Source organism: Erythrolamprus reginae, chromosome 12 (genome assembly GCF_031021105.1).
Source record: "Erythrolamprus reginae isolate rEryReg1 chromosome 12, rEryReg1.hap1, whole genome shotgun sequence".
In the NCBI taxonomy this organism is placed as follows: domain Eukaryota; kingdom Metazoa; phylum Chordata; class Lepidosauria; order Squamata; family Dipsadidae; genus Erythrolamprus; species Erythrolamprus reginae.
This window is the reverse complement of record NC_091961.1, coordinates 6,690,040-6,709,693: the sequence shown is the minus strand read 5'-3', so window position 1 is coordinate 6,709,693 and position 19,654 is coordinate 6,690,040. Positions and strand designations below refer to the sequence as shown.

Below are 19,654 nucleotides of genomic sequence, written 5' to 3'. Positions count from 1 at the left end.
ATATAAGAACCTCATTACTCAAAGCAGTGTTTCCCAACCTTGGCAACTTGAAGATATTTGGACTTCAACTCCCAGAATTTCCCAGCCAGCGAATGCTGGCTGGGGGATTCTGGGAGTTGAAGTCCAGATATCTTCAAGTTGCCAAGGTTGGGAAGCACTGACTCAAAGCATCATTTGACATTCACTATGGGAAGAAAAAAAACCTTTTGGCACCTCCGTTGTTATTTTTTTCACAGTCACACAGATCCCAGAGAAGAACCGAAAAAGATGCGATTTCAATGATGATGTCCTTGCCCTGTGTCTTCTCCCCAATTTCTTGAAATTTCCTTTCTTCAGTATAGATTTTATGTCTACCTTATTGCCAGACTGAATTTTCATAGAATTTCTTGGGCGATGTTATTCACCCTACCCTGTTGCTTTTTGGTAGGTAAGCGACCTGTTACAAACGATTCTATCATGAAGAGCTCAAAGTCTTGACTAGGGAGGGAGGAAGCCAAGGAGAAGGAAAAGAAGGAGGGAAGGAAGGAAAGAAGGAAGGAAGGAAGTGCAGTGGAGAAGGGAGGGAGGGAGGAAAGGAAAGAAGGGATGGGAAGGAAAGGAAGGGAATGAAAGGAAAGAAGGGGGAGGGAAAAGAAAGAAGGGAATGAAAGGAAAGAAGGGGAGGGGAGAAGAGGGAAAGGAGGAGAAAGGAAAGGAAAGGGAAAGAAAGAAGGGGAGGGAGAGGAGGGGAGGGAAGGAAAAGGAGGGGAAAGGAAAGGAAAGGGAAGGGAAAGAAAGAAGGGGAGGGGAGAGGAGGGGAGGGAAAGGGAAAGGGAAAGGAGGGGAAACGAAAGGGAAAGAAAGAAGGGAATGAAAGGAAAGAAGGGAGGGGAGGGGAGGGAAAGGGAAGGAAAAGAAAGAAGAGAAGGGAAGGAATGAAGGGAGGGGAGAGGAATTGAGAGGTGGAAAGGGAAGGAAAAGGAAAGAAGGGGTGGGAACTGAAAGGAAGGAAATGAAAATGAAGGAAAAGAAAAGGAAGGGAAAGAAAGAAGGGAAGAAGGGAAGGGGAATGGAGGGGAGGAAAAGGAAGGGAATTAAAGGATTGGAAGCTCTTTTCCTAGCCTAAACTTTGGACATTAAACAAGGTGAAACTGCCTTTCAATTCACCTGCTATCAAGCAAAACCACACTGTCGTTGCTACCAGAACACAAAGAGCCGATATGCTCTGTCGCTGTATGTTCCGGGTAACTCTAGTGAAGCCTTTTTTGCACAAGCAAACAGACAGGAACGCGACACGTTTTTCAAGGCCTCCAACTGCCTTCCCTTCCCAGAACCGGAAGCAATGATAGCGGAACGGACAGCTTCTTGTGGTGAATTTGTACGGTTCCGGCAACCTCAACAGACTTGAAACAGGACCATTCCGGCAACCCTCTGAATTAGGAGAGGAGACTCCAGCAGAACACGCAACCCACACGTAGGCGTAGATCCTCCTGAGCGTTGGAGTATCTGTTCCCTCTCTGCATTTGGAGCTGGTGGAAGCTAGCAATTGTTCACCCAGAACATCCCGCCCTGCGAAGGCCCGCTTCATCCCGGCAGCATCCCTCTCGCCACACAATTCACACGTCGGAGGTTCTGATGCTTTCGTCATCCAAGTCAAGCAGAAAACGGTGCTCTTTGAAGTTCTGGGGTTCCGACCGGTGCCGGAGACGCCTAACCGGGGCCTCTCCAGCGTCTCGCTCGGCGGACAAAGGGGCGAACCCAGAGTTGCTCAGCTCTTCGGCCTGTTCCTTGGATGCCGGCGGCTGCTGCTTCTCCCCCAACTGTGGCACGGGCACCCAAGGGAGCCAGCAAGAAGGGGAGGGACCCTTGTGGGCCGCCTTGGACTCCTCTCCTCGCTGCTTCAGCCAGGCTATGGATGCCGTGGTGGAGCTGGAGAAGGGGGGGCTCCCTCGTTTATCCATAGACACGGATCTCACCAAAGGCATTTCCTGCAAGGGGAAAACCAGAAGGTCAGGGCCAGCTAAGAATCAATGACAGGGAGTCCTTTGGCTCTGTCCGTAGATTCAGCGAGCGTTCAAAATTAGTACGGTGCTAAAATAACAAAATTAGAACTTGTCAATAATAATAATAATAATAATAATAATAATAATAATAATAATAATAATAATAATGTTGTGGTTAGCTCTGGCCCAGCTCCTGCGCCAAGGACTGTGGATGTGGGGGAGACATCCACATGCCGCAGGCCTGTTTTGCCCCCGGTGGAATCTGCTGATGAAGGCTCCTCTGACCAAGAAGACATGAGTGACAGGGAGGAGGAGAGTGTGGCAGACAGCTCAGAAGGAGATCAATTATCTCTCTCCTCCTTGGATTCAGAACAAAAGTTAATGATACAGCCACACATGCGGAGAGCGATGCATAGGCAGCAACAACTGATTATTACTGTGTTTCATGCCTGCTTTGCTGACTTCGACCTTTGTGTGGTGATTTTCCCCCGCTTTGAAACTAAACCAGAGCAAAGTGTGTTTCACTTTGTGAAAGAAGAAGGACTGTGAATTGCCTCACAGCTGTGGTTGGGTGGGACTGTGGTAATTAGTGAGGCTGCTATAAATAGCAGCCTGTGGGTTTGGCCATTGTGGAGGATTATCTGATCATTGTGTTTCGTGCCTGCTTTGCTGACTTCGTCCTTTTGTGTGCTGATTTCCCCCCCCGCTTTGAAACTAAACCAGAGCAAAGTGAGTTTCACTTTGTGAAAGAAAAAGGACTGTGAATTGCCTCACAGCTGCAAGCTAAGTACCTCAGAACTGATAAGGGACTTGTACAAATTACCAATTTGTTTGGAGATGAGTGCTCTTTGCTATACCAAAAGAGGGCTTAGGTTAAGTGAATTTTCATTATAAAGAACATTGTTTTGAATTTTCAAACATGTGTGTGTCTGAAATTTGTATCTGTGAATTTTCGGGAGGATTCTACCAGAGAGCTTGACAGAACAAATAATAATAATATCATCATCATCATCATCATCATCATCATCATCATTATTATTATTATTATTTTATTTATTAGATTTGTATGCCGCCCCTCTCCGCAGACTCGGGGCGGCTCACAACAATAATAAAACAATGTACAGAGAACAAATCTAATATTTAAAAATCTAAAAAGCCATTATTTAAAAGAACATACAACACAAGCATAAAACTATATTATTATTATTATTATTATTATTATTATTATTATTATTATTATTATTATTTAGATTTGTATGCCGCCCCTCTCTGAAGACTTCAAAACTGCAGTGGAAGGAAGTTAGTATCGGGATCATGTCAGTGCCCCAAATAGCATCTAGGAAATAAATCAGATTCCAGTCCAATTCTCTCATCCAAGGTTCAATGTATTAACAGAGCCAAGTTGGCCCCGCTGTTGCCATCCCGATACTAACTTCCTTCCAGTATCCCACCCAGGTTAAGGTTCATCCCCCATCCCCACACCCACAAGTTCAACTCGAGGACCAGTCCAGGTACAGGGATTCCACCGACCTCCTCCTTACATCCGCTGGTGCAGAACAAAGGATGACCTTGGACTCTAAGAAAGGAATTTGTTATGGCTCGTGACTTTCCTTCTCATGCAACCACTTCTCCCGTTTCCCATGATACTATTCTACTGTGGCAGGCCGAAGCCTCTAACTCCAAATGATGGCTAATCTGAAGTTAGTTGGGAGAAAGATGAAAGGCAACATGAGAAAATATTATTTTACTGAAAGAGTAGTACCCTGTTTCCCCGATAGTAAGACACCCCCGATTGTAAGACGTATTGGGGGTTTCAGGGGGGTCGGCTAATATAAGCCGTACCCCGAAAGTAAGACATATGTCTTACTTTCGGGGAAACACGGGGGTATTGCCGGGGGGGCAGCCCGATGACGTCGCTTCCAAGCTCCCCGCGCGCCCCTCGCCTTCGCCTCACCGCGGCGCCACCACCTCTTCCCCGGCTTGGCAAAGCGAAGGACGGCGCTGGTCCGAAGCGAGCCGAGCAGGCGGCGGCTTGCAGCAAAGGCGCTCGTCCCAGCAACCGAGTCCTGCCGAGGCTCGGCTGCAAGCGGCCAGCGAGGCCGACCGGCTCCGAGGCGAGCGGCCGGAGCTGCGCCCTCCTTCGCCCGCCTCCTTTCCGGCAGGCAGGTGGGGCTGCCCAACTGGGCAGAGCAGCTCCTCCCCTCCAGACACACGCTTCCCCGACATGCGTCTGTGGCTCCACGCGTGCACGCCGCTTGGAGCCCTGAGATTGAACTTGGAAAAGGGCTCACGAGGCTCCTGTCCCGCGGCTGCCCTTCTGGACTCTGGGGAGATGCCTTCGGGAATGCGACCCTTTCAATTTTTTTCCAATGTAAGACATACCCCGAAAGTAAGACGTAGTGGGGCTTTTGGGGGTAAAAAGAAAGTAAGACACTGTCTTACTTTCGGGGAAACACGGTAGATCCTTGGAACAAACTTCCAGCAGACGTGGTTGGTAAATCCCCAGTAATTGAATTTAAACATGCCTGGGATAAACATAGATCCATCCTAAGATAAAATACAGGAAATAGTATAAGGGCAGACTAGATGGACCAGGAGGTCTTTTTCTGCCGTCAGTCTTCTATGTTTCTATGTTTCTATGGCTTCGGTCTGAGAGCAGGATGAGGAAAGATGGGATCTTCCCTCAGCTTGTTCATTCTATTTATTTAATATGGCCACCCAACTCTCTCTTGGTGACTTAGCAGCTTACAAGGATGGATCCCCAATACAAAAGTGCAAAATTTGGGGATTTGGAAAGAGAGTTAAAAGATTTCTTGGATGGTTTGGGAAGTTACCTAACTCTTCTTGTGACCGCGGCCCAAAGCTGCAGGTTCCTGAATGACCCATGCCCCTGGTATTCCCTGCAGTCCATTTGCGATCTTGTTATTTGCGGTATGTATTTATTTATTCAGATGGCTGGGTAAAACTCTTCTCCAGGAAATGAGCTCTTTTTCAAATGTTTGCTTGAAATTACGAAAACAGATGACCTCCTCTTCAAAGAAGCAAAACCATAAGAAAACCCAACAACCCAACGGTGAACAAATGCCATAGTCAAAGTGGAAAGAATTTGACCTACTCTGGGACAGCTCTTTAACACCTGCACCGCACCCGTAATCTCTTTGATCCAGCTTTTCATGTCTTCAGGGCTGTAGGCCTATCAGAAAAGACCAAAAAAGAGAGAGGGAAATATAACCATCCTAGAGGACTATGAAACTTAAATTCTCTCTTTTTTATTTTAAATTTTTTTATTAGAAAAGGTTTAGGTTTATTGGATTTATATGCCGCCCCTCTCTGCAAACTCGGGGCGGCTCACAACAATAATAAAAAACAGTACAGTACATAATACCAAATCCAATGCCCACCCATCTAGTTACAATTTAAAATTAATAATCTCATAAAAACAGTATATATATATATTAAAAAAAAACAGGCACACAGTCAATCAATCAACAAAACAACATGGGCAAGGGGGAGGTGTGTTAGTTCCCCCATGCCTGACGGCAAAGGTGGGTCTTAAGGAGTTTACGAAAGGTGAGGAGGGTGGGGGCAATCCTAATCTCAGGGGGGAGCTGGTTCCAGAGGGTCGGGGGCCCCACAGAGAAGGCTCTTCCCCTGGGTCCCGCCAGACAACATTGTTTAGTCGACGGGACCCGGAGAAGGCCAACTCTGTGGGACCTAACCGGTCGCTGGGATTCGTGCGGCAGGAGGCGGTCCCGAAGATATTCTGGTCCGGTGCCATGAAGGGCTTTATAGGTCATAACCAACACTTTGAATTGTGACCGGAAATTGATCGGCAGCCAATGCAGACTGCGGAGTGTTGGAGTGATATGGGCATACTTGGAGAAGCCCATAATTGCTCTCGCAGCTGCATTCTGCACGATCTGAAGTTTCCGAACACTTTTCAAAGATAGCCCCATGTAGAGAGCGTTACAGTAGTCGAGCCTCGAGGTGATGAGGGCATGAGTGACTGTGAGCAATGACTCCCGGTCCAAATAGGGCCGCAACTGGCGCACCAGGCGAACCTGGGCAAACGCATACAAATACAGTGGCACCTCTACTTAAGAACTTAATTCGTTCTGTGACCAGGTTCTTAAGTAGAAAAGTTTGTAAGTACAGTAGTACCTCTAGATACGAGCTGCTCCACATGCGAGTATTCCAAGATACAAGCCACGAGGGGAGAGAAATTTCTTTTCGAGACCCGAGCTCAAATTCGGGATACGAGTCCACTAGGTGGTGCAAGAATCCTTGCTTCTGGTTATCTCGGAGGGGAAAAACAAAGTCTAAAGCCATTTGTTCCAGATACGAGTTGTTCGACATACAAGCTCCCATCTGGAACGAATTAAACTCGTATCTAGAGGTACTACTGTAGAAGCAATTTTTCCCATAGGAATCAATGTAAAAGCAAATAATGTGTGCAAACCCGTTAGGAAAGAAATAAAAGCTTGGAATTTACTGCCAAAGGAAGAAGGGGAGGGGAGGGGAATCAAAAAAATTGAAAACTTTAAGGCTTGAAAAAAAAAGAGGGACTCAAATCAAATCAAATCATAAATAAATAAGTTCTCCAACCTTGACCATTCTAAATCCTAACAATTCCACAGTTCAGATTTCATTTTTTAGTAACTTTGAATTGTTGACTTCTCTTCTAATGTGGTATCTCTTAAGGAACCGAAAAGGTGGGTAGAAGTGAGGAAAGGCCCTTTCTAAACGTTTTCCTTACCGTATTTTCCAGAGTATAAGACGCACCTTCTCCCCTCCTAAAAGAGGGTGGCAATGTTGGTGCATCTTATACGCCGAATACAGCCATTTTTGGCCTCCAGAAGCACTGCCCCCAAGTCCCATTTTTGGCTAAGAATGGCCCCGTTTTCTTGCAAAAATGGGGTGGGCAGAGGGTCTGGGGGAAGGCAAAAAATGGGCCATTTTATTTTATTATTTATTTATTTATTTTATTTATTAATCAGATTTGTATGCCGCCCCTCTCCGTAGACTCGGGGCGGCTCACAGCAATAATAATACAATGTAAACAAATCTAATATTTAAGTTAATTTAAAACCCCAATTTAGAAACCAATCATACATCCTAGCATACCATGCATAAATTTTATAAGCCTAGGGGGAGGGAAAGTATCAATTCCCCCATGCCTGACGACAGAGGTGGGTTTTAAGGAGCTTACAAAAGGCAAGGAGGGTGGGGGCAACTCTGATATCTGGGGGGAGTTGGTTCCAAAGGGTCAGGGCCACCACAGAGAAGGCTCTTCCCCTGCAAAACCAGGGGCGTTTTTGCTTTCCCCCAGCCCCCAGAAGCTCTGCAGCACTCCCAGACCCTCTGCCCAGCCCATTTTAATGAAAAAAATGGGCTAAAAATGGGCCCAATTTTGCAAAAAAAAACAAAAAAAAAACAGGCCGTGCAGAGAACTTGGGAGGCTGGGAAAGACAATAACTTTTTCTTTCTTACCACTTTGAAATCTTGGTGTGTCTGCTGGATCTTATAGTCCGATGCCCTATTTAAGAACCGGGGTGGCGCAGTGGTTAGGGTGCAACACTGCAGGCTCCTTCAGCTAACTGTTAGCTGTAGTTCAGCGGTTCAAATCTCACTACCGGCTCAAGGTTGACTCAGCCTTCCATCCTTCCAAGGTGGGTCAAATGAGGACCCAGATTGTTGGGGGCGAGAGGCTGATTCTGTAAACTGCTTAGTGTTCTGTCTGGGTGCCCCCAGACTTCAACACCAACTGGAAAAAGCAGCCAGACACGCTGGTAAAAGCAAAAGCACTTTATAGTTTGAAAAATAAACACAGAGAAAAACCTGTTCTTCCCAACAGGCAGGCTATGAGGCTTCACAGCAAAGTCCTGACGACCAGACAATACAGCAGACTTCTTGCTGGCACACACACCACTGTAGAGAATAAGCTCCCACGCCTTTTCCCCCAAGGTTTCAGCCTTCAAGGCCACAAGTCAGAATCAGAGACGCCAAAGATCACAGCCAGGTCCCAGGACTCCCAAAGATACTACTCCACAAGACAGGAAGGGTGGGTCTGCCTTTTCAGCCTTTCTGGGGAGAACCACACCCAAACCCAGCTGTTACCTATTTAGGACTGGAAGTACCTGGCTAATTGTCCCCTTCGTTGTTCTGCTCTTCTCTGCCTGTGATCGATGATGGCTTGTGCATTTTCATCTAAGGACTCCAGGCTGCTTGCTGGGGAGAGCTCCACCCCGGGGGACTCTGGCTGTTCTCCCTCTCCCTCGGCCTGATATTCCTCCTCCCCTTCTGCCTGGGCCTCCTCCTCCTCCTGTTCCTCATCCTCCCCCTCTGAGAAGGGAGCCGGCAGAGGTTCAGCCGTTCCCTGAGGAGCCTCAGACGGAATCACAACACTTAGAGAGGGCTGTAAAAGCACTATCAAGCAGTATACAAGTCTAAATGCTTTTGCTACGATGCTATTGCTAAATTCCGGCCCCTTTGAAAAGATCCACCAGAGGGCAGATATGAGATTTGGAACTCAATGTATGTATATAAATCTCACTTAGCAAAAATGCAGATCTTGATAGATTCTAATAAAAGTAGAAGTGGTTAATCTAACAGACTATGAATGAAAGCTCTCATTCTGCCCTCTGGTTGAACTCTGTCTCGATTAATATCTGTAATGGAATATCCTGAAGTTTTAAAAAGCCCTTAAAATATATCTTTTGCAAGTCCCTTGCGAAGCTAATACATCTGCTTGTAATTGCTTGACGCTAATATTAATGGCTGTGCTAAAGTTCGGAAATGTCTTTGTTTTGATGTACTTCGCTGTTTTCTTTTGACAGTGGCTGACATTGTGAAGATTGAATGCCGAAGTGTATAATACTGTATCGATTTACAGTACTGCATTTAGCTGTAAGCACACACTAAATTAAAATTAACAGGACCATTGTAGTACCTGGACTACAAGCCATACGAGGTCAACAGAAAACCCCACGGGTGACTAATAGCTGGCTGTTTGCGTTTAAACTCATTGCTTTAGTGCCCAGAACATAAATAATTTATACAAACTAGACTGGAAAAGACAAAAAAGAAAAACAAAATAAAACACAAAACAGAAGAAGAAAAGGAGGAAGAGGAGGGGTTATGTTGATTAAGAAGTGTTAAGAAGCAGCAGAAGTAGAGGGAAGAAGAGGAGGAGGAGGAAGAAGAAGAAGAAGAGGAGGAGGAGGGAGGAGGAGGAGGAAGAAGAAGAGGAGGAGGAGGAGGGGGGAGGAGGAGGAGGAAGAAGAAGAAGAGGAGGAGGTGTTATGTTGATTAAGAAGTGTTAAGAAGCAGCAGAAGTAGAGGGAAGAAGAGGAGGAGGAGGAGGAAGAAGAAGAAGAAGAGGAGGAGGAGGGAGGAGGAGGAGGAAGAAGAAGAGGAGGAGGAGGAGGGGGGAGGAGGAGGAGGAAGAAGAAGAAGAGGAGGAGGTGTTGAGTTGGTTAAGAAGTGTTAAGAAGCAGCGGAAGTAGAGGGGTGACGAAGAGGAAGAGGAAGAAGAGGAAGAGGATAGAAAAAGAAGAAGAAGAAAAGGAGGAGGAGGAAGCAGAGGAAGCAGAAATGGAAGAAGATCTTATTTAGGAGGAGGACGATGTCAAAGAGGAGGAGGAGGAGGAAGTAAGGAAGAGGAAGAAGAGAAGGAGGAGGAGGAAGAAGAGGAAGAGGAAGAAGAAGAAGAAGAAATAACCCAACAGGATCACAATCAGTGAAGGGCTTCCCATCACCAGTGCTCCCGGTGCGTCCCATGGGTGTGCATGCATCTGGTGTATGCACATGTATCGGCACAAGATGCTCTGAACAAAAAACCTGCCAAAAATCAGCAAAATCTCACTTCCTGCACATGTGCAGAAGCCGAACCTCACATGGGCTGGCTGAGGAATTCTGGGAGCTGAAGTCCACAAGTCTTAAAACTTGCCGAGTTTGGAGAGGCGCTGCTTTAATCTAAAAGAAGTCAAGGCTAATGTAGCTGAAGATCACAGGAATATAATACACTGCTCAAAATTAAATAAATAAAGGAAACACTCCAAGAACCCATCCTAGATCTGAATGAATGAAATACTGTATCCTCATTGAATACTTTGTTCTGTACAAAGTTGAATGTGCACAACAACAGCAGGTGAAATTGATGGTCAATCAGTGTTGCTTCCTAAGTGGACAGTTCGATTTCACATAAGTTTGATTTACTTGGAGTTGTTTAAGTGTTCCCTTTATATATATTTTTTGAGCAGTGTATATACTAGCCAAAATGCATCCTTTTGCAGAACCAGGGCCTTCCTCAAACAGCTGGGGGCCACGCTCTCTTGCACAACGCCTCTCCACACAGTTGCTTACCCAGTAAACAAAACACAGCCAAGCATAACTCCTGGACAGGTGCAAATCCCACCACCACCCCCGCCCCAGCAATCTGCATTGCATATGTCATTCTTAAAATCATCTACACTTACTCCATTGATTATGCTCTTCCCTTCCAAACTGTTAGTACATGGTACATAACCTGCTTTGGGGTCGCCATATAGTGAACTAACAAGGTTGGTCTATGAAAGTAAAGACTGTATCTTTAAGAACTTTGACTGGTTGGCCATTAGAGGGCGCCAGCACCATTCCCTGTAAGGGGAGTTACTTTGAGATATCTTTGCTTGTGAGTCGCATTAATCTAGCTGTGTGCGGTTTGTAACCTATTGTTAATATGGTTGTATATTTGTAAATAATAATATTGTTAATACTAAGTCTGAGTCTTTATCTGGCTAGCCCACATTATCTGCACCAGTGTTTTTCAACCAGTGTGCCGCGAGACATGGCCAGGTGTGCTGCGAAGCTCAGAGAGAAAGAAAACAAGAGAAAGAGAGAGAAAGAGAGAAAGAGCAAGAAAGAGAGAAAACAAGAGAGAAAGAAACAGAAAGCAAGAGAGAGAGAAAGCAAGAGAGAGAGAGAGAGAAAGAGAGGGAGGGAAGGTGGGAGAGAGAAAGACATAGAGGGAGGGAGGGAGGGAGAAATAGAGCAAAAGGGAAGAAGAGAATTTTTTTGTCCAAACTTTTTTTAGCTGCCCCCACCCCTCAATGTGCCCCATGGTTTTGTAAATGTAAAAAATGTGCCGCGGCTCAAAAAAGGTTGAAAATCACTGATCTACATCACTGCAACAACTCTGCTGATTGTATGTAGAAGGTTTTGCACAGATCTGCACCGACACATACTAACACAAACTATTTACATAAAAATTCACATTTGGGGATGGGTACATCTATAGAAACATAGAAGACTGATGGCAGAAAAAGACCTCATGATCCATCTAGTCTGCCCTTATACTATTTCCTATATTTTATCTTAGGGTGGATCTATGTTTATCCCAGGCATGTTTACATTCAGTTCCTGTGGATTTACCAACCACGTCTGCTGGAAGTTTGTTCCAATGATCTACTACTCTTTCAGGAAAATAATATTTTCTCATGTTGCTTTTGATCTTTCCCCCAACTAACTTCAGATTGTGTCCCCTTGTTCTTCTGTTCACTTTCCTATTAAAAACACTTCCTCCTGGACTTTATTTAACCCTTTAACATATTTAAATGTTTCGATCATGTCCCCCCTTTTCCTTCTGACCTCCAGACTATACAGATGGAGTTCATGAAGTCTTTCCTGATATGTTTTATGCTTAAGACCTTCCACCATTCTTGTAGCCCGTCTTTGGACCCGTTCAATTTTGTCAATATCTTTTTGTAGGTGAGGTCTCCAGAACTGAACACAGTATTCCAAATGTGGTCTCACCAGCACTCTATATAGCGGGATCATAATCTCCCTCTTCCTGCTTGTTATACCTCTAGCTATGCAGCCAAGCATCCTACTTGCTTTCCCTACCGTAAAAAGAGGACATTTTTCTGTGCCTTTTGAGAAAAATAGGTAAAGCTTTCCAGAGTCTGTTCAAGCTACACGTTTTGTGCTATTCTAAGTCCAATATCAACAACCTCAGATATGCAGACGATATCACTCTAGTGGCAGAAGGCAAACTAGCTCCAGTGTTTTTAGACTAGTTAATTATATTAATTGGATTTTAGACTTGATATTGTATACTGTTTTTATTATGCTGTGAGCCGCCCTGAGTCCTCGGAGAGGGGGCGGCATACAAATCCAATTAATTAATAAATAAAATAATAATTTCTGCCCCACCTTGACTTCCTATGCTTCCAAGCCATTCTTGGAATCCGAAGAGAGAGAGAAAAACAGGGCTAGCATCAACTCAATTTTCAAAAAGCCCCTAAAGCTTTCTTAGAAGAGAACAATGAAAGGTTGAAGGCTGAGGATTTGCTCATCCCTCCAAAAGTAGAGGGAGGAACAGGGGTGGCAGAGGGATGGCAGTCACATTCCGCTTAATTAGTGCATTATAACTCATGTTATGTTTCCCATGTCAGTCACTGCGCAAATATGCAACTCTCCTTCCCAGCAGGCTGTCATTTGAGTACGGCTGTAAAACATCGTCCAAATTCCAAAAGTGTCTTAGGGGAGACAGGTGTGAATTAGCTCGGATGAATTCAAAACAAACCTGTTTGCAGTTTGCACATTTCAAAAGACCACTTCGGCTGTCACAGACCTTGGACAGCCATTGGTTGCAATTCAGGTAGAGTGGTACCTCTACCTAAGAACGCCTCTACTTACGAACTTTTCTAGATAAGAACCGGGTGTTCAAGATTTTTTTTTGCCTCTTCTCAAGAACCATTTTCCACTTGCAAACCTGAGCCTCCAAAACTGTAACTGGAAAAGGCCGGGAGAAACCTCTGTGGGGCCTCTCTAGGAATCTCCTGGGAGGAAACAGGGCTGGAAAGGGTGGGGAGAAGCTTCCCTGGGGCCTCTCTAGGAATCTCCTGGAAGGAAACGTTGGGCTGTTTTTTGCATTGGAACATCATCTTTCGGCTGTGGCGAGGAGGGCGTTTGCCCAGGTTTGTCTGGTGCACCAGTTGCGGCCGTATCTGGACCGGGAGTCATTGCTCACAGTCACTCATGCCCTCATCATCTCGAGGTTCGATTACTGCAACGCTCTCTACATGGGGCTACCTTTGAAAAGTGTTCAGAAACTTCAGATCGTGCAGAATGCGGCCGCGAGAGCCATCGTGAGGCTTCCTAGATTCGCCCACGTTTCTGCAACACTCCGCGGCCTGCACTGGCTGCCGATCGGTTTCCGGTCACAATTCAAAGTGTTGGCAATGACCTTTAAAGCCCTACATGGCATTGGGACAGAATACATCCGGAACCGCCTTCTACCGCACGAATCCCAGCGGCCGATAAGGTCCCACAGAGTTGGCCTTCTCCGGGTCCCGTCGACCAAACAATGTCATTTGGCGGGCCCCAGGGGAAGAGCCTTCTCTGTGGTGGCCCCGGCCCTCTGGAATCAACTCCCCCCAGAGATTAGAACGGCCCCCACCCTCCTTGTCTTTCGCAAATTACTCAAGATCCACCTTTGTCGCCAGGCATGGGGGACTTAGGATATTCCTTCTCCTAGGCCATTACAAGTTATGTATGGTATGTTTGTGTGTATGTTTGGTTTTTATAATAAGAGTTTTTAGTTGTTTTATTAAATTGGATTGTTTCATGTTGTTTTTTATCATTGTTGTTAGCCGCCCCGAGTCTGCGGAGAGGGGCGGCATACAAATCCAGTAAATAATAATAATAATAATAATAATAATAATAATAATAATTATTATTATTATTATTATTATTATATTTATTTATTTTATTTTATTGGATTTGTATGCCGCCCCTCTCCGCAGACTCGGGCTGGCTAACAACAGTGGTAAAAACAACATGCGACAATCCAATACTAAAGAAGCTAAAAACCCTTATTTTAAAACCAATCATACATACAAACGTACCATACATAAATTGTGGAAGCCTAGGGGGAAATAATATCTTAATTCCCCCATGACTGACGACAGAGGTGGGTTTTAAGAAGCTTGTGAAAGGCAAGAAGGGTGGGGGCTATTCTAATCTCTGGGGGGGGAGTTGGTTCCAGAGGGCCGGGGCCGCCACAGAGAAGGCTCTTCCCCTGGGTCCCGCCAAACGACATTGTTTAGTTGATGGGACCCGGAGAAGGCCAACTCTGTGGGATCTAATCGGTCGCTGGGATTCGTGTGGCAGAAGGCGGTCCCAGAGATAACCTGGCCCGGTGCCATGAAGGGCTTTATAGGTCATAACCAACACTTTGAATTGTGACCGGAAACTGATCGGCAACCAATGCAGACTGCGGAGTGTTGGTGTGACATGGGCATATTTAGGGAAGCCCATGATTGCTCTCGTAGCTGCATTCTGCACGATCTGAAGTTTCCGAACACTTTTCAAAGGTAGCCCCATGTAGAGAGTGTTACACTAGTCGAGCCTCGAGGTGATGAGGGCACGAGTGACTGTGAGCAGTGAGTCCCGGTCCAAGTAGGGCCGCAACTGGTGCACCAGGAGAACCTGGGCAAACGCCCCCCTCGCCACAGCTTTTTATAATAATTATAATAATTATATTATAATAATAATAATTTTGGGGTTTCAGGAATGTTGTCCCAACACCCCCGAAAAGCAGTTCTATCTCTTATCTGGGGAAAGTTCTCTTACTGCAATCTTACACTCAAATCCGCATGTTTATGGCTCTGTTTCTGCAACTGTAGAAATAACTTTCATTACGAACGTGATGAAATGGAGAAGTGAAATTGTGGCAAGGGCTGGATTCTCGCGCTTCACGGCTCCCGAGGGCCAAAATGGACTGTGTGTGAAGTCTCACCCTGCTTACCCTTTCTGCTTGGCAGCCCGTCAACAAAGCAACCTGTTTGGCAGGGGGAAGAATGCTTTCAACTGTCAAAAGCTAAATTGATGGCCTCGCAAACTAAATTAAAAAACACTGGCCTTCCCCACACTAGGAATCCACTTTTAAACACGCGAAGATTTACCAGCCTTCTGAGAAGCCAGGTGACTTTCAGAGCCTCTGAAAACTAACCAGATAAACCTGCTAGGAAGTATGTAACCCTTCTTTAATCACTGAACTACAAATCCCAACACCCAACATTATTTGCCCCGCTGAAAGTTATATAGTCCTCCAGACTATACAGATTGAGTTCATTAAGTCTTTCCTGATACGTTTTATGCTTAAGACCTTCCACCATTCTTGTAGCCCGTCTTTGGACCCGTTCAATTTTGTCGCCTACTCAGATTGTGCCAGTATGACCAGTCCTCCTGCTTCCGCCCAGGTGGGTGGGCATACGATGTCCTTGAACCTCAATCTGAGTATTGCATTGGCAGTTCTGTGTTAGCAAAAACTTCAGAAGAGAAGGATTTAGGGCTAGTGATTTCTGACAGTCTCAAAATGGGTGAGCAGTGTGGTCGGGCAGTAGGAAAAGCAAGTAGGATGCTTGGCTGCATAGCTAGAGGTATAACAAGCAGGAAGAGGGAGGTTATGATCCCGCTATATAGAGCGCTGGTGAGACCACATTTGGAATACTGTGTTCAGTTTTGGAGACCTCACCTACAAAAAGATATTGACAAAATTGAACGGGTCCAAAGACGGGCTACAAGAATGGCGGAAGGTCTTAAGCATAAAACGTATCATGAAAGACTTAATGAACTCAATCTGTATAGTCTGGAGGACAAAAGAGAAAGGGGGGACATGATCGAAACATTTAAATATATTAAAGGGTTAAATAAGGTCCAGGAGGGAAGTGTTTTTAATAGGAAAGTGAACACAAGAACAAGGGGACACAATCTGAAGTTAGTTGGGGGAAAGATCAAAAGCAACATGAGAAAATATTATTTGACTGAAAGAGTAGTAGATCCTTGGAACAAACTTCGAGCAGACGTGGTAGATAAATCCACAGTAACTGAATTTAAACATGCCTGGGATAAACATAGATCCATCCTAAGATAAAATGCAGAAAATAGTATAAGGGCAGACTAGATGGACCATGAGGTCTTTTTCTGCCGTCAAGACTTCTATGTTTCTATAGTTCAGTAACACCTGGAATTTTCACTATTTGCAACATTTTTGGGAAGAAGGCTTAAATAACTTCCAAACGATGGAAATTTGCAAGACCCTGTGTTTCATATATATTTTACCTGGATATAGAAAGTCCGGTAGCTTGTTGTAATTTCGAAGAGATTATCCCTCATTAGAAGGTCACTTGAAAAACAAAACAGAAAAAGTATTAACCTTAAACTTAACTCCATATACCATGAACTTTTTTTTCCCCGAATGCCAATTTCTCTGAAGAATTGATTCAATATTAACATTTACTGAAATTGGCTTTGCTTGGCATTGTTTCTCAGACTCGTTGGGATAATTTTTCAGCTCAAGAAAAAGCAAAATGGAATGACTTAATTAATTAATCAATCAATCAATCAATCAATCAATTAATTAATTAATTAATTTTGTATGCTGCCCCTCTTCCTAGACTCGGGGCGGCTCACAACAGTAATAGAAAAAACAATGTAGAATACAAATCTAATAATTAAAACTAAAAACCCATAATTTAAAAAAACATGCACACAACATACCATATATAAACAATAGAGGCCTGGGGAAGTTATATCAGTTCCCCCATGCCTGACGACAGAGGTGGGTTTTAAGGAGTTTACGAAAGGCAAGGAGGGTGGGGGCAGTTCTAATCTCAGAGGGGAGCTGGTTCCAGAGGGTCGGAGCTGCCACAGAGAAGGCTCTTCCGCTTCGACCTGCCAAACGACATTATTTAGTCGACGGGACCCGGAGAAGGCCAACTCTGTGGGACCTAATCGGTCACTGGGATTCGTGCAGCAGAAGGCGGTCCCAGAGATATTCTGGTCCGATGCCATGAAGGGCTTTATAGGTTATAACCAACACTTTGAATTTTGACCGGAAACTGATCGGCAACCAATGCAGACTGCGGAGTGTTGGTGTAACATGGGCATATCTAGGAAAGCCCATGATTGCTCTCGTAGCTGCATTCTGCACGATCTGAAGTTTCCGAACACTTTTCAAAGGTAGCCCCATGTAGAGAGCGTTACAGTAGTCGAACCTCGAGGTGATGAGGGCATGAGTGACTGTGAGCAGTGAGTTCCGATCCAGGTAGGGCCGCAACTGGTGCACCAGACGAACCTGGGCAAACGCTCCCCTTGCCACAGCTGAAAGATGGTTCTCTAATGTGAGCTGTGGATCGAGGAGGACACCCAAGTTGCGAACCCTCTCCGAGAGGGTCAATAATTCCCCCCCTAGGGTAATGGATGGACAGATGGAATTGTCCTTGGGAGGCAGAACCCATAGCCACTCCGTCTTATCCGGGTTGAGTTTGAGTCTGTTGCAACGCTGGCTGGGGAATTCTGGGAGTTGAAGTCCACACATCTTCAAACAGCCAAGGTTGAGAAACACTGCCTTAATGAGTCAAATTACATCACGACTGTGTCTCTTTTTCAGGTACCTGAGCCGCGGTGGTGCAGTGGTTAGAGTGCAGTACTGCAGTCTACTTCTGCTGACTGCCGTCTGCCTGCAATTTGGCAGTTCGATTCTCGCAAGGCTCGAGGTTCAGCATGGCTCTTCTTATGTTATGTCATCTGCCATTGCATACTGTCCCATTCCATGAGCAATTTGGCAGTACAAATATCCATGCTAAGCTAAAATCCGAATATAAAGAACATTCCTACCCAGATTTGACGAGACATTCATGAGTCTTCAAAACGTCCTTCAGGAGGATTGACCGCAAGGGCTCTTTATCCTGACAAGATAAAGAAAACCAACAGGGCAATGCACAATTAGCCAACAGGTGAGAACAGGGTAGGAAAGTAGATAAAAACCCAAGAAGCAAATTTCTAGGGCGCACAATACTCTTTGGAGAAAGATTTCTGATGTTTGCTGAAACATTTTTCTATGTCGCTATTTACTGCAGATATCTGATATACAGTACTTACTTACTTATTTATTAGATTTCTCTGCCACCATTCTCTGTAGATTCAGGGCAGCTCACAACAAAATAGGTACAAAAATAAAATGTATATAAAAAATCTAAATTTAAAAATCGGATCTAAACCCCCAATACATTAAAACAATCATCCACACGCATCCCACGTACATTCCAATCGTTGGCCGGAGCTAGACGTAACCCAACGGCCCCAAGCTTGCCAGCAAAGGTGGGTTTTTAAGGCCTTGCAGAAAGCAAGAGGGTGGAGGCGGTAAGAATCCCTGGAGGGAATTGATTCCAGAGAGCCGGGGCCACCGCAGAGAAGGCTCTTCCCCTAGGCCCTGCCAGGCAGCATTGCCTAGCTGAAAGAATCTGGAGAAGGCCAATTCAATTCAATTAATTCAATTTATTAGATTTGTATGCCGCCCCTCTCCGAAGACTCGGGGGCGGCTCACAACAATAATAAAAACAATATTCCAGCGAAAACAAATCTAATATTAAAAAGCACATAAAACCCTATCATATTTAAAAAAGCAAACAACATAAACATACCCAAATATAAATATTAAAAAGCCTGGGGGAAAGGTGTCTCAACTTCCCCATGCCTGGCAGTATAGATGGGTCTTGAGTAATTTACGAAAGACGAGAAGTGTGGGGGCAGTTCTAATCTCCGGGGGGAGTTGATTCCAGAGGGCTGGGGCTGACACAGAGAAGGCTCTTCCCCTGGGGCCCGCCAAACGACATTGTTTGGTCGACGGGACCCGGAGAAGGCCAACTCTGTGGGACCTTATCGGTCGCTGGGGTTCGTGCGGTAGCAGGTGGTTCCAGAGGTACTCTGGTCCAATGCCATGCAGGGCTTTAAAGATCATGGCCAACTCTGTGGGACCTAACTGGCTGCTAGGACACATGACACATAAGGCGATCCCATAAGTAATCTGGTCCTAAGCCTTGGAGGGCTTTCATACTGATGAATAAGGGTGACACCATTAGACCTAACATCATTTAAATCTCTAGATCCATGATGGTGGATCTATGGCACACGTGCCAGCTGTGGCACGCAGAACCTTATCTATGGGCATGTGTGCCGTCACCAGCCACCCTTCTGGTTTCAAGTGTGCCAGCCATCTGGTCTTCACAGGTGTTGGAGCACCAGAAGATGGCCCAAAAAACACCCAAAAAGTAGGCATACATGTGCCAGCCAGCGGGTCTTTGGTTGACTTTTTGCTAAGTGCTTTCAAATACAAGTTTGAAACATAAACTTTGCATTTTCTCCCCCAACAATAATTTTATTTATTTATTTTGTCCAATACACAATGAGGGTTTTAGTGGGTATATATATATCTATATATACACATAGTAAAATACATGATGAAGGTTATAGAGGAGATACTCATAGTAAAATATATCTATGAAAGAATAGAAAAGAAGGTATAGTAATAGAACATATCAATGAAAGAATAGAAGAAGAGATATAGGAATAGAAGAAAGGTATAGGAGATATAGGAGAGCAATAGGACAGGGGACGGAAGGCACTCGAGTGCACTTGTACTTGCCCCTTACTGACCTCTTATGAATCTGGATATGTCAACCATAGATAATGTAAGGGTAAAGTGTTGGGGGTTTGGGGATGACACTATGGAGTCCGGTAACGAGTTCCACGCTTCGACAACTCGGTTACTGAAGTCATATTTTTTACAGTCAAGTTTAGAGCACTTAATATTAAGTTTAAATCTGCTGTTGTTGTGGTTGAAGCTG

At 45.0% G+C, this 19,654-nt stretch overlaps 1 protein-coding gene across 3 annotated transcripts in view; it reads right to left on the bottom strand.

Moving 5' to 3' along the window:
* Positions 1-204: 204 nt before the first annotated feature.
* PLEKHA2 (pleckstrin homology domain containing A2) overlaps positions 205-19,654 on the bottom strand; it is a 102,989-nt gene continuing 83,539 nt past the window's right edge. For all 3 annotated transcript variants that reach the window (XM_070765375.1, XM_070765374.1, XM_070765376.1), the window contains exons 9-12: positions 17,646-17,716; positions 16,089-16,152; positions 5,098-5,175; positions 205-1,967 (exon numbers count right to left, since the gene is read on the bottom strand). In XM_070765375.1, the coding sequence (XP_070621476.1) occupies positions 1,596-1,967; positions 5,098-5,175; positions 16,089-16,152; positions 17,646-17,716 (585 nt within the window). In that variant the 3' untranslated portion in view covers positions 205-1,595. The remainder of the gene's footprint in view (positions 1,968-5,097; positions 5,176-16,088; positions 16,153-17,645; positions 17,717-19,654) is intronic.